The sequence below is a fragment of the Ipomoea triloba genome, chromosome 3 (genome assembly GCF_003576645.1).
Source record: "Ipomoea triloba cultivar NCNSP0323 chromosome 3, ASM357664v1".
NCBI classification, from domain to species: domain Eukaryota; kingdom Viridiplantae; phylum Streptophyta; class Magnoliopsida; order Solanales; family Convolvulaceae; genus Ipomoea; species Ipomoea triloba.
The window spans coordinates 24,001,396-24,014,218 of NC_044918.1; the positions used below are offsets into that span (position 1 = coordinate 24,001,396).

The window sequence follows — 12,823 nt, forward strand, 5'->3', positions numbered from 1 at the left end:
TATTCAAGAACACAATAAGATTGAAAAATTACCCATAAAAATAATACAATTTGAGTTTTCTGCCTTGCCCATTTTGACATTTGCTAAACAGGCAAAATATCTACACAAAATTAACTGTGATTATCAGTATACAAAAATCCAAGAATAGTTCTCTAGCTGTGTCACTAACATTGCCAATGGGGCAAAGTAATCTAACAAGTATCTAATGCAAAGCTAACCAAAAAGTCGCCACAAAGTCAATGGGGCTCAGGAAAACATTCGTCTTTTGTCTTCATAGTTTCAGCATACAGGAATTATAAGAATAGCCATTCCATCTGTGAAACATCAAAAACCCTGGGACAATCAGCACATTTTGAGAAGGGCTCCTTCATTACCATCTCACCGAAACCACAGAATGGCCGAGAAGCTCTTTTAAATTTCACTAGTAAAATATAGCAATGCCCGAATATGCAAGGCCTCTGTAGCTCAGTCACAACTCAGAGAGTCAGAGAACAGTGCATCTCTAAGATGGCCTCATGAATACCAAATTGGACGATGAAGACACCCGTTTGTACTCTTGTGCAGTTACTCCTGTCTCCAGTCAGAAAGTTGTCGACTTGGATACACAGGCAGGCAAAACTGAGAGCAGAAAAGATAATTAAACTACCTAATCTTGAAGATCAGTTGCATTATAACAGCACCACATTTAACCAGTAAAATATCTGAATGTAAAATGACATGAAAATAGAGTTAAATCTAGCTTTAGTCGACACTCGACAACTATGGTGGCATTTGCACATATAGCCCTACCCTCTTAATTTGATTACATTGCATACTTCACTCTTTTTTCTTTTCTTTTTTTTTTGGCCAGATTGAGTCCTAACTTTTTTCTTCTTTTTTTTGTTTTAATTTTTTGCAAGATTTGGTCCCCAACTAGGACAACTAAATTTGGTTGTGGCCATACTATAAGGGAAGGACTAAATGTGAAAATGCTACTATAGTCAGGGACTAAGACTAGAATTAACTCCATGAAAATATAACAAAAGCAGTGATTTTGGCATTGTTTTTGGTAAATCTAGACGAGATAAATAAATATACATACATACAGATGTAAGCATGAATACATAAGTGCAGTTTGTGTGCATGAGAGAGAGAGATGTTGGGCATTGAGAAAACTTAGAAATAGGCATATGCATAGACATGTATGCAAGCATTTGTGAGCGCACATGAAAGAGGACAAAAAAGAAAAACTTACAACTTATGAAGTCGCCATTGTACTTTCAGAACTTTCAAATTGCCATGAACTTTTTACAATAAATTCACTGTCCTCGGGTGGTTATTCATCCATTAGAGTGTATAGATGTCCAGCTCTGCTCCAATAGAAAATGAACGAGGTAACTTTCAGCTCCAGCTGAGCTGCAATATCAGCATATGCGCTGAGATTGACAGTTCAGTGTCATATATTACTCACTTTGATAATATAGATTGCATCGCTTTCAATTGATCTGCAGAAAAAGGAGGAACTCTTCTCTTGGCCAAAGTGATGAGAAATCGAGCTTTTTCGATCCCTTCCAATCCTCCATATCTCTGTAGCCCTTCAAGTAGAATTATAATACTATCGACACTTGGGAACCAGTTATTTTTCATACTATCTTTGCACATTGTATATGCCAAGTTAAACTCACCCGCTTTACAGAGGTAATGAATCATGGTTTGATAAATTTTTTCATTGGATTTCAAACCATTGCCATGCAAAGAAGAATGGACCCTTTTAGCCATATCAAGAAAACCAGCTCTGCAAAATCCTTTGATTACGAGGTTATAAGTAATCTCATCAGGAGCTATCCCAAGTCTATGCATTAAATCCAATAATTTATTAGCATCCCAAGCTCGCCCCCGATTCACCAAGAACTGTATCCTAACATTAAATGTTGCAAGGTTAGGCATGCAGCCCTTAAGCACCATAAGGTTCCACAAGCCATTACTGACCTCCACTCTATTAATTCTGTAAAAGGCAGATATAAGCGTTGTATATGTAACTACATCCGGGCTTATTCCCAACTTTTCCATCTCAGCCATTACCAGATAAGCCTTATCCAAAATACCCATTTCACAAAATGCCTTGACAATAATGTTGATCGAAAATATATCTAAACTAATACTGAACTTAAACGACACATCTTTCAAAAACGAATCAATAGCCTCTGGATCACGGGATAGAGTCAAAACCTTGAGAGCAGCATTGAGCGACTTAACAGTCCTATGACAACCGTATAAATGCATATTATAGAAAGTATCAATAGCATGCTTCACCATTCCAGCGCTCCCATACAACATTATAATTCGAACTACAAAACCCTCCCGTCTACCTTGCGGTAGAGTCTTCTGCTGCTCGAGCAAATTCTCAATGTAATCAAATCTGCCAGCTCCTGCCAAGCGAGAAACCGTGTCCTGAAATGCAAACCGGTTCTCAACAACAACCTTATTATGCGCATTTGCCCTGAACAAATTAAATAGCTTCTCGGGATCTCTTTCTTTTTTCAACCTTATAAGTGCAGGTTCATCCACTTTAATTGGTTTTTTCTTAGAGACCGATGTATTACTAGCAATACTGGAAGTATCTTTGGATGCAATGCTGGGAGCTGCGGCAATACGATGTGCAGTTCCAAATCTGCGAACCACGCGCAGAGATTGCATATTCAGAGACTACCCTCAGTTTCAAGGGTACCCACCGGCCAAGATTAAATTTTTACTAAACTTTCCATTAAAGAATGACGCAGCACAACACCATTAACAAAAACTAGATCATACCGCGGAACCAAAAAGTAATCGCGCATTCAATCAAACCGAATGCGAAACTCAGAAACCCCAAATGTACTCTGAATCCAAAACCCGGATTGGAAAAAAAACCAGCAGAATCAGAGAGATGTATCTGTATCTAATCTAATTCGTATATGAACAATAAAGAATAGAATAAAGACTCATAGTATGGAACTTCAATGTAAGGAAAGAGAGCAGATTACCGGAGGACGAAGAAAAGGTGGTTCATCCGTAAAGGGGTTTTAGGGGTCTGGAGACACCAAGCTGGTGGAGGAGTAGAGGTATACGTCACGCGAGGAAAACAGGATTTAGGTTTTGGGTTTGGCTGCGTCGATTCGACTCTTCCAAATTCAGAGGCGTTTGTTTAATGTTTAGTCGATGTTAGGGACATTTTACCGCTCACAAGCTGGTCTTACCGTAGTTTTTTTTTTTTTTTGAGAACGTAGTATTTTAGTTTTGTAATATGTTATTGTTACGGTTTTCTTTAAAACAATGAATAGAGTATAATATATTATGTGTTTAAAAAAAAAAAAGAGTATAATATATTATGTATTACAATTCTAGTCTAGTCAATTAAGAATTGTAGAATAAATTAGTTTGGATTTTGGAATGGAAAAATAATATACTTATACAAAAAAAAAATTTAATTCTTTTTTTTAGTACACAAATTTTAATTCTTTAATCATTTACTATTTAATCAAAGTTTTTATAAAGTAGCAGTTTGAACTATTACTAACAACGACCGTTAAAATTAATTATTGTTACATTGTATATATAGAGTTTGTTAATCAATATATCAACAAAATTGTAATTTATAATTATGAATCATTAAATTTTCATTAACTAACCAATTGAGAAACTACAACCATCAAAATTGCCACCTCATGAAAAAGAGGACCAAAATGGACACTTCTAGTACAAAATTTGAGGGTAAATAATGCTTTTGTCAACAATTGAGTGATTAAAATTACTATTCGTATAAATATGGATAAAATGATATTTTTCTAATTAGTTTTAAAATGAAAATTATGATATAATCTTATTTTTTTTATTGGGGTTTAAACTTACGACCAAATGTTCTGGTATTGAAATTAATATTATATTGTCGTCGACCCGGAGGCTAACTCCACGGAGACGACCCATAAGGGCAAGTTCCTCGTGATGGAATGGCTAGACAAAGTGGTCTTCCCGAGGGACTTGGAATCTATTGAGTCGACTAATGTTGACAAGCTGTTAGAGGGTACCGCCTACCGAATGTACCAGGTAGGCTTCTTAACTAACTTTCTTCCTAATTGCTTGCTCCATTTTTACTTGTGTTCTAATCCAATGTTTTTCTTTTAGGCTCTGATGTGCCTACTCGCCCTCTGTCGTTGCCAAAATGTGATCTTGTTAGAGTTGGAGGTTCTCCATGTTGCCTGTGCTGACCATGGCAAGCACAATGATGAGATGAACCTGAAACTTGGGGAAGTAGCCTCGACTCTAGAAGCTGAACGGAAACGTGCCGAGCAGCTAATGGTGGAGCTAACTACTGCCCACGAGGTTGCCCTAGCTGCTTACCAAAGGTCAAAGGCCTTCCAGAGGGACGCCATGGAGTACGCCCGAACTCGTGCTGTAGAGGTCTCCAAGGGCTGGCTAGAGACTACCGAGGGGCAAGAGTACCTGGTCGGCATCAGCTGGGAGGACTACCAAGCAAGGATGGCAGACATCTAGAAGGAGATCTACATCAGCCTAGCTGCCCGCTTCGATGACTTCAGCCCAACCAGATATGGACTTTCGGCTGCCCTGGAGGCCTGGAGGACTACAACACTCAACCCCCAGCTATCCTTGTGACACCCCAAATCATTTTCTCTAAACTCCTATTTTATTAAGCTTTTAAAATATAATTATATATGTGATTTAATTTCCTACAAGAAATTTTTGTTAAACTAGAGTATAATTAAATATTTTAAACTCTCTATTTTAAATGATTTAATACAAAATATTTATATATTTATTCAAGGTTTTAAAAGTCCTAATTAAGGGATGAATTTTATTTATCAAAATCGTGACCCAAAAGACTATACGAGACGAACTAGTGAACCTGATAGCCAAGCTATGACCCCAAATCTAAATTCAAAATGAACCTATCTTATTTTAAAAATTAATTATATCATTTTATACCCAAGATTGACCTAACTTTTGACCCGAAATTATAACCTGAAGTTTTAAATCGCAAAATGACCAAACTACCCGAAGAACTGACATGTGAATTATGAACCCAACTTGTAAGATAAACACAATTGACCTAAACTAGACATAACTGTAGGTATTTGTGGTGAGTTTTGATTATTGTGGAATGGGTTCAATTAATGTTGGTGAGATATCGACGGATGATCACAGTTACTTGGATACAACCTAGTAGCTCGACAGAGTATTAGGATATATTTGAAGCAATCATCACTATAATTGCAAGAATCAGAGAGTTAGTTAATTATCTAATAGGTGAATCCCAAATTCCTAGTGTTTTCTCAATTGAAATTTTCCTTTGCTTTAAATTCATAAATATTCTTTTTATCACGTGAATCTCTTTTATTTGTGTTTTTCTTCTTATCAACAAAATGGAACTAAATACACTGGGTTCTAGACAGATCAACTTAGCTCGCATAAAATATAGGGATGAAATGAATAATTGAGTGGAATTGTAGTAGTATTAAAATGATTAGAGCTAGAATATTACAAGACAATTGTAGGAATTGAACATGATGCTGTAATGACTGAATCATACCAATTTATACAAGAAAATTTTAACTAATCTATCTATCTTCGTGGTGAGTCACAAGAGCAAGTCAAAGCCCGTTTGTTGGGTCGCGAGATTGGCCCAAATCCAGCCGCTCAGGGTGCCTTGAGGCGAGAACCAAGGCTGAACGGAAGGTCGCCCAAGGCTGGCCGCGAAGATTGGGCCTTCGAACCCGAGACTTAGGCCCTAGGTACCCTCTTTCAGGTCCAACCACCCCGCTCGGGAAGCCTGCCTAGGGTCGGCCGGTCGCGGAGGCCGAGCCCTCAGACCCAAGACTTGGGCCACGGGCCCCCACTTCCAAGTCCAACCACTCGGCTCGAGTAGCCTCATCTGAGCCCCTTTCGTCCATCTCAGGCTTCTGGGTCTCTCTATCTCTCTTGGGCCGTCGAGTTTCTATCATGGTTTGGATTACCAAATAACTTGGCCCAAGATCATTTTATTGGGCCTAGGGCTATGGGCTTCTAGACTCCGGGTCCTTATTCTTGAGTCATTTTCAATATATTCATCAATACTAATATTATTTTTTTTGAAAACTAATATTAAATTTAATATTATGAAAATTTGTATAAAAAATAACATTAGTTAAGTCTAGTTAATTAAGGGGGGTGTATTGAATCAAGATTTTTATAAACTTTCAAAGAGTTTTAAACTAATGAATTTTAAATGATTTTTATAGAATCTTTCTATACTTTTTTAGACTTTTATCAACTTTATACAAGTCTGTAGGACAGACATTTATAAACTTGACAAAACTTTTTAACATTAAAAAGTCTACAAAAGTAATTAAAATTCTAAATTGAATACACCCCCTTACAAACATTTCATAACTTCTATTAATACATTATTTATAATTTGTTACAAATATTTTTATAAATAGCACAACATCGTTATACTATATGTATCTAGATGTGAATTCCTTCGATAAGCCGTTATTCTTCATAATGGGATGAGAGAATTTTTTATATAATTATAAGAGATACTTTTAACTTGGCTCCAAAACAGATAAATATATAAATAAATAAATTTTATACATTCTAAGAAGGATATGATATTTTCATCATGTGGGTCATAATAAAAGTGTCTAAATCAAGGATTTGTGAAAGAGAGTAAAAGTTGAGGGTAAGAAGTGGAAGTCCAGTAGTATTTTCCTAGTGGAAGTTTGCAAGTGATCAAACTAGCACATATACCTATTCTAAGTAAAAACATGAACTCAATAAACATTAGATGGGTCTAATAAGTATGACAAATCAACTAAAGACAAAAAAATGTGCCTTCAAGAGACATAACAAAACCTAGTTGTTGTTTGCAACAATAATAAAATTGTTGCTATGATGTTTTATAGATTTGTGTGAAAATTAAAAAAAAAAAAAGATAAAAATCAAAAGTATATGAGTATTTATGAAAGTTTTGAAAGGTATCATAAAATTTGATAGGAATAGATGAAAAAGTTTATAACAGAGGAAAAAAGAAGAACTGCCATCGCCGTAGCCACCACCACAACCGTCCCTCTCCCTCACCGACGAACTGAGATGCGGCAAGCGTGAACGACGGAGCTTGAGCAATGGTCGATCTGGTGCATCTCTGGCGGCGAGGTCGACGGAGTAGCAGGCGCGCGAGAACTGGTTCCTCCTCCAGTGTCGGATTGGCAGTGGCGACGATGGCAGGGTGCAGCTCCGTCTCTCTCTTTCTCTCTCTCTCTTCCTTTGGCGGACGTGCGGCGAGAAGTGAGACAAAGAAGAAGAAGATGGTAAACTGGTTTCTCTTCTTCTTTCATAGCCGGTGGCTGTTTTTTATAATATTATTTATTTTTTATTTATAATAAATAAAAATATTTATTTTGAAAAAAAGGACACTTGTCAACACCTCACGAATTTGACCTGATAAACAAGTCAGCTTGGACTTAATTGAACAATTTTACCGATTTAGGGAGCTTGAATATAGTTTTTTTTTTTTTTTCACTTAGGAGGCCTAATTGCACTATCTACCTGACATAGGGGTCAATTTGACAATTTTTCCTAGAATCTTTATATACTTTCCTAGACTTTTATCCGTTGATTTTTGAAAACTCTATAAAAGTTTGAATGGAACACCAGTATACTTTCAAAAACTTTTTAAAAGTATGAATTGAATATCTATAGATTTTTAAAGAGTTTTTAAAAATTTATAAAAGTATTGATTAAATTTCCCTTAAATTGTTAAAATTTTTTAATAAAAGTTTATAAAAGCGAATACACCCTTAAAGCTAGGAATGATTTCCCTAAAATCGTATTCCGGACCAGCATACGGGCAAAACATCATTCCCGGAAGGATTGGTTTACGAGACAACAGAGTGAACAGACGGGAAAGAGGGAAGACCCAGGGGAAAAACTAATAAGGTTCAATTGCGTTTGCTCAGACGGGAAAAGCGCCGACCGACCTCATAGCTTTTCGATGGACATCACGACTTGCCCCTTCTGCCATCTGAGAGTTCTTTCTGTAGAACTGGAAAGGTATATCCTACCCCCATTTCCACGCTTTTCCCCTGTTTCGATTCGTTCTACTGTTATGTATTCATATTCACCTGCTTGTGTGTGATCATTGAACTATTGACTAATTGCGTAATTCTTTTTATTTTCTCCTTTTGTAAATTGAAATCGATTTTCAGACATGCAAACAGTCACTTCGACGATGAAGACGTTGTTAACGATTTCGAGTTGGGACGAGACGTTGCCCTTGCTCCTTCTAGTTCCCCCCAGGTACTCCGCGAGTAAGCATTTTACATATGCGTGTGACATTCCAAGTGACTTGGTGAATGGTACATATATACTATTTTATGTATGTGTAGGCTACGCAATTTTAATTCCATAGCCAAAGAGCAGGGGTTTGAATGTGAGGATTTATTTTTGTGGATGTTGGGGGGAAGGGCAAAGTTAAAAATTGCCATGATCATGTTGGGCGAGGCTGACAAAGGGTTCAAGTCTAGCAATTGGTGTGAAGGACCAAGTACAACACCTTGCCTCTTGAAAATGTGATGGCGGTATATAAGAAAATAAAGTTGAGTCTTTGTTGTGAGCTATAGCTTTTGGCTTAATGGTAAACAAGCCAAATGCTTGATCTAACAAGTGGTATCAAAGCTTTGCAGTTAAGGTTGGTAGGTGCTGCCGTGCTGGAGGGGAATTGTTGGGCAAGACCAGTAGCCTCTCAAAAATGTGGTGGCGGTATATAAGGAAATAAAGTTGTGCCTTCGTTGTGAGCTATAGCTTTTGACATATCGCCTAATCCTAACAGATTAGAATTTTAAAATCATATAATTTCACCTCACCATTTCCTGGAATGGCCTTTTCTTTATCTTATTTCATTATTTCTTTTAGTTCCTTATTGGCAGTAGTATCTAAACTGAACCATTCATGATTAACCAGGTTAGTAGTGCAACTCTCCGTAAAACTGGTGCATGGGAAAGGCCTGAGAGTAGCTCTTCAAGTTCTCGTATGGATGGTCGAGCGTCTGAGGGGAGAGACTTGGGTGAACGAATAAGCTGCTTAGTCAATCTGCAGATGAAGGGATCTTTTTACCATGTTGAAGGAGGCATGATTAACATGCTGAGAAGCTGTTTGGAATTAGAACCTGAGAACTGTGTCAGTCGGTTGTGTGGTTATGTAGATCATTTTGAAAGCATCACATCAGAGGATGTTGGATGGGGGTGTGGATGGCGCAATATTCAGATGCTCAGCTCTCATTTGCTCAACCAAAGACAAGAAGCAAGGAACGTTCTCTTTGGTGGCTCAGGGTTTGTTCCTGATATCCCTTCGCTCCAGAGATGGCTTGAAATTGCCTGGGAACAAGGCTTTGATATGGCTGGGTCTAAAGACTTTGATCAAGAAATCTATGGAAAAAGAAATTGGATTGGAACTACAGAATGTGCTACCCTCTTCCGTTCTTTTGGTCTTCGTGCTCGAATAGTGGATTTCTGTAGTAAGACAATTGCACCGAAGGTTTATGGACCTATGGACAAATATGTGTCCAAGTGGAAAAACAATGTTTCTGACCCTGTATCCTTTACACATGATGCAAATGTTAAGGGACAGGAGGTTCTCATTGATTGGGTGTGGAATTACTTTTCTGACCCTAAGTGTACAAGATCTGACAATAGACATGTCCTTGTCAGTCTGAAAGCGTAAGTGTATTTTTAAATGTTGTCATGATCTCATGGCACCCTTCACTGATTACTTAGAAGTGCAAGTGCATGGTTGTGTTCTCGGTTTTATAAATTTGCAATGTCACACTCCATTGAGATCTCTTATAAGGTTTATTCTTCAGGCCATTGTACTTCCAACATCAAGGCCACTCAAGAACAATTGTTGGGATTCAAAAGAAACTTCAGAAAAATGGCTCGAAGCAATACAATCTTTTGATCTTAGACCCTGGCCATGTAAGTATGTCGATATCTGTTGAGTGCTACTTTTTTAAGTGACTCTGCAATTGCCTTTGCTATGTGAATTAGTTTTCTCCACATAATTGGAAATATAGTTTCCTCTAATTCTCAATTTGGAATGTTTACAATTGAAACATGCAGAATTGGGTTATATTTTTCACTATTCTGTTTTGTTTGATTTTTTCAAAAACATGTAGTTGCCTTTTCTTGTTTCTGGTAGCTGTTATCATTAAACAGGAATAGTTGTGATCATAACTTTCAGAGAACCAAAGATCTGGCAAAATCTCTCAGAGACAATGATGGATGGCAAAGGCTAATAAAAAGAGGTGTGCACACTCTGAGGAAGCCACTATATCAGGTATAAGGCATAGTTTACATCTGTCCAATGATTTCTTCTCATCTAATCTAAACACTTGATTTGCAACATATTTCTTTGTCAGTTGTGTTTTATTGATCATGGAGTCGCTTTTGGGGAAGAGGTTGAAAAACTGAAGAACTTACAAAGCATTCGTCATGAATTTTAGTCAGTTCCTAGACTTTTGTATTTCATTTCAAGCTTCCATATGTTCAATATGTATGCTTAAATCATTGTGGAATATAAATATTTGAAGGCACTTTTTCTCTTTTGCTTAGATGTTAAGGAATTTTATTACTCCATATATGTTTCATTTACTGGATTCCAAAGGACTGTTGTTTTGAGCTAATGATTAACATCTCAGGTTTTGTTATAAGGGTTGAGTGGCTTCTTATTTCCACAACTTTACCTTCGGCTATAACAACTATGGTACTTCAAACTCTGATTTGTATTACTTGTAAATGTGAGCCACCAAAGCTGTGCAGCTGTATTAATATCTGTGCGCTCAAGGACTCACCCTTGCTTTTTAATCTTTTTGCTAGAGTTGTTGCTCTATCTGGTAATACCGTGGGTTGACCTTATAAGTAAATGCCATTTCTGGACTGTTCGCTGCTTTTCTCCACCAGAATAGTTGAGATCCTTCCTCCCCTATTCTGTAGCACAGTATCACATGCATCAGGCAAACTGCTTACAAATTCATGGATGCTTGCAGCTTCAGAAACTCTTTTTCTCCTATAGCAGATATGTATATGATTTAGCAACTGAATTGGATCCTGATACATTATACCTACCTCTGCAAATGACGTTTTAGGTTGTAATCAACAAGTATTTTCTATCAGTCAGAACTCTTGTTTCATCGATATCATAAAATCTCAGATTCTTGGCAGAACCAACATGAAAGACTTTACAGCTGCATTTGGCTAAACAAAGAATACTTCTTTTCAACCCTCTGTTTGGAGTCTGAAATTGTGTAGTGCTGCTACTTCTGGCCTTGGATGTTTAATGAACCTTGGTATTGGATATTTAAGTTCCCTTTTGATGGCATATGATGGGGAATCTTCTTGTTTGCCTTGTTTAGTATATACACACCTGCCAAGTAATATGATGGGTATCAGGGTCCACAATTCAGTGACTATGGTACTGTGCGGGAATATCTATGATGATCTTATGTGGTTCTCAAAGCTAGCTTGCCTTCTCCCAATTAAAATGCCTGTGCATAAATCAATTATATGTTGGGATCGTCTCATGCTTGAGGCTCTCTTTCCTGCGTCTATGCAGCAATTGCTTCAATGAAAGTCTGGTCTTTTGGAAGAATGTGCTCTTCAGGTGTCTCAGAGAAAGCTAATTTATTTTTGCAGTTCAGACGCAACATACACTTCGACAAAGGTAAACATTCAGGTTGTATCTTTGTAAAATGTGCTTACATGTGCTAGAAAAACAAAAGTAATATTGGAGGATGCTCCAAGAAGGAAGAGAAAGGTGGGATGGCTTCACTTGTGGGTTAACTTTCTTTCTATTTGGAAGTGAGTGTTGGTATGCAGAGAATGCATTTAGGTAGGGCACAGACCGAGGTTGGTAGATGAGTTCGCTTAGTATATGAGACAGTTTAAGGTAGCCAGAGAGGGTTGTTGAGATGAAATACAAAAACATTTGTTAAGGTGGCTCAAGAGAGATTTCCATATTTGAGCATCCAGTTCAGACTCTCAAAGGGGATCTTACTATCAGCAGTGAGTTTCAATTGTGAGGGGAGGCAGCCACTCAGGCAAAGATGGTTTAATTATGGCAGCTTCAGAGTAGTTATAATAGCCATAGTACTAACATCAAGCAATTAGCATATACTGGAGAATCAAAATCATCCATGGTATGGTGCTTCAGATTCAAAGTGTTGCAACAATTCCAATCAATCAAGGGTCTTTAGCTCTACAGCCGGTGTATGGAGACATGGAGGTTGCTTCCTCATTCAGTTATCTTTTCATCTCTACTGTCATTACTTCTGTTACTGCATTGATGTGCTGTATGCCGTATGACTGTATGCGTATATAACTTGTACCATCTTGTGTGTTTATACTTGTCCTTTCATTTGCACGTATGATTCGTGTAATAGGTCTAAAATGGAATGACATTTCTAAGGACCGACCTATTCCATTGTTTGTTAATGCATTTTATTCTCGGAAAATTGGGGATATTGTTCTTTGGGAATGAGCTCCCCCCTCGGTAGTACTGTCAAAGCGCAAATTATGCCGTGGACACCTGGGTCCAATATGACGCCGTTTCACTATTATTTTTTTTTTAAATTATTAAACATATAGCCCTGAAATGTGTGAATGTGGAGGTTTCAAATTGTGAATATGGAGTATAGAATTTGTGAATGTAGAGTTATGAATGTGTGAATCTGTAGTAGAGTTAACAGAGTTCTAGCAGCCCTGAGATGTGTGAATGTGGAGGTTTCAAATTGTGAATATGGAGTATAGAATTTGTGAAT

At 37.4% G+C, this 12,823-nt stretch overlaps 2 protein-coding genes across 8 annotated transcripts; one reads left to right on the forward strand and one right to left on the reverse strand.

Moving 5' to 3' along the window:
* On the reverse strand, positions 1–3,141 carry LOC116011796 (pentatricopeptide repeat-containing protein At1g80150, mitochondrial). The gene is made up of 3 exons (XM_031251207.1): positions 3,003–3,141; positions 1,235–2,858; positions 1–618 (listed from the first exon to the last, which is right to left on the reverse strand). The coding sequence occupies exon 2, from the start codon at positions 2,674–2,676 to the stop codon at positions 1,447–1,449; it is 1,230 nt and encodes a 409-aa protein (XP_031107067.1). The 5' UTR covers positions 2,677–2,858; positions 3,003–3,141; the 3' UTR covers positions 1–618; positions 1,235–1,446.
* Positions 3,142–7,860: 4,719 nt separating this feature from the next.
* Positions 7,861–12,517, forward strand: LOC116013914 (zinc finger-containing ubiquitin peptidase 1). Of its 7 annotated transcripts, none has more exons than XR_004097307.1 (8): positions 7,861–8,064; positions 8,220–8,310; positions 8,974–9,728; positions 9,872–9,983; positions 10,249–10,344; positions 10,427–10,509; positions 10,706–10,804; positions 10,884–12,517. XR_004097307.1 is itself a non-coding variant. In XM_031253881.1 (7 exons), coding segments are annotated over exons 1-7 (1,197 nt in total). In that variant the 5' UTR covers positions 7,861–8,005; the 3' UTR covers positions 10,707–12,517. The 7 variants fall into 7 exon arrangements, 4 of the variants coding, with proteins under 4 accessions (XP_031109741.1, XP_031109742.1, XP_031109739.1 ...); XR_004097306.1 differs by having other exon boundaries at positions 10,706–10,770; positions 10,870–12,517; XR_004097305.1 differs by having other exon boundaries at positions 10,706–10,770.
* Positions 12,518–12,823: the final 306 nt, after the last annotated feature.

What these genes read in the sequence shown, in the direction of transcription:
- LOC116011796 (XM_031251207.1), bottom strand. Translation starts at nt 2,676, where the DNA reads ATGCAATCTCTGCGCGTGGTTCGCAGATTTGGAACTGCACATCGTATT.
- LOC116013914 (XM_031253881.1), top strand. Translation starts at nt 8,006, where the DNA reads ATGGACATCACGACTTGCCCCTTCTGCCATCTGAGAGTTCTTTCTGTA. An exon ending in GTCCTTGTCAGTCTGAAAGC is followed by an intron (nt 9,729 to 9,871) that starts GTAAGTGTATTT and finishes TTTATTCTTCAG; the next exon opens with GCCATTGTACTTCCAACATC. An exon ending in TGATCTTAGACCCTGGCCAT is followed by an intron (nt 9,984 to 10,248) that starts GTAAGTATGTCG and finishes CATAACTTTCAG; the next exon opens with AGAACCAAAGATCTGGCAAA.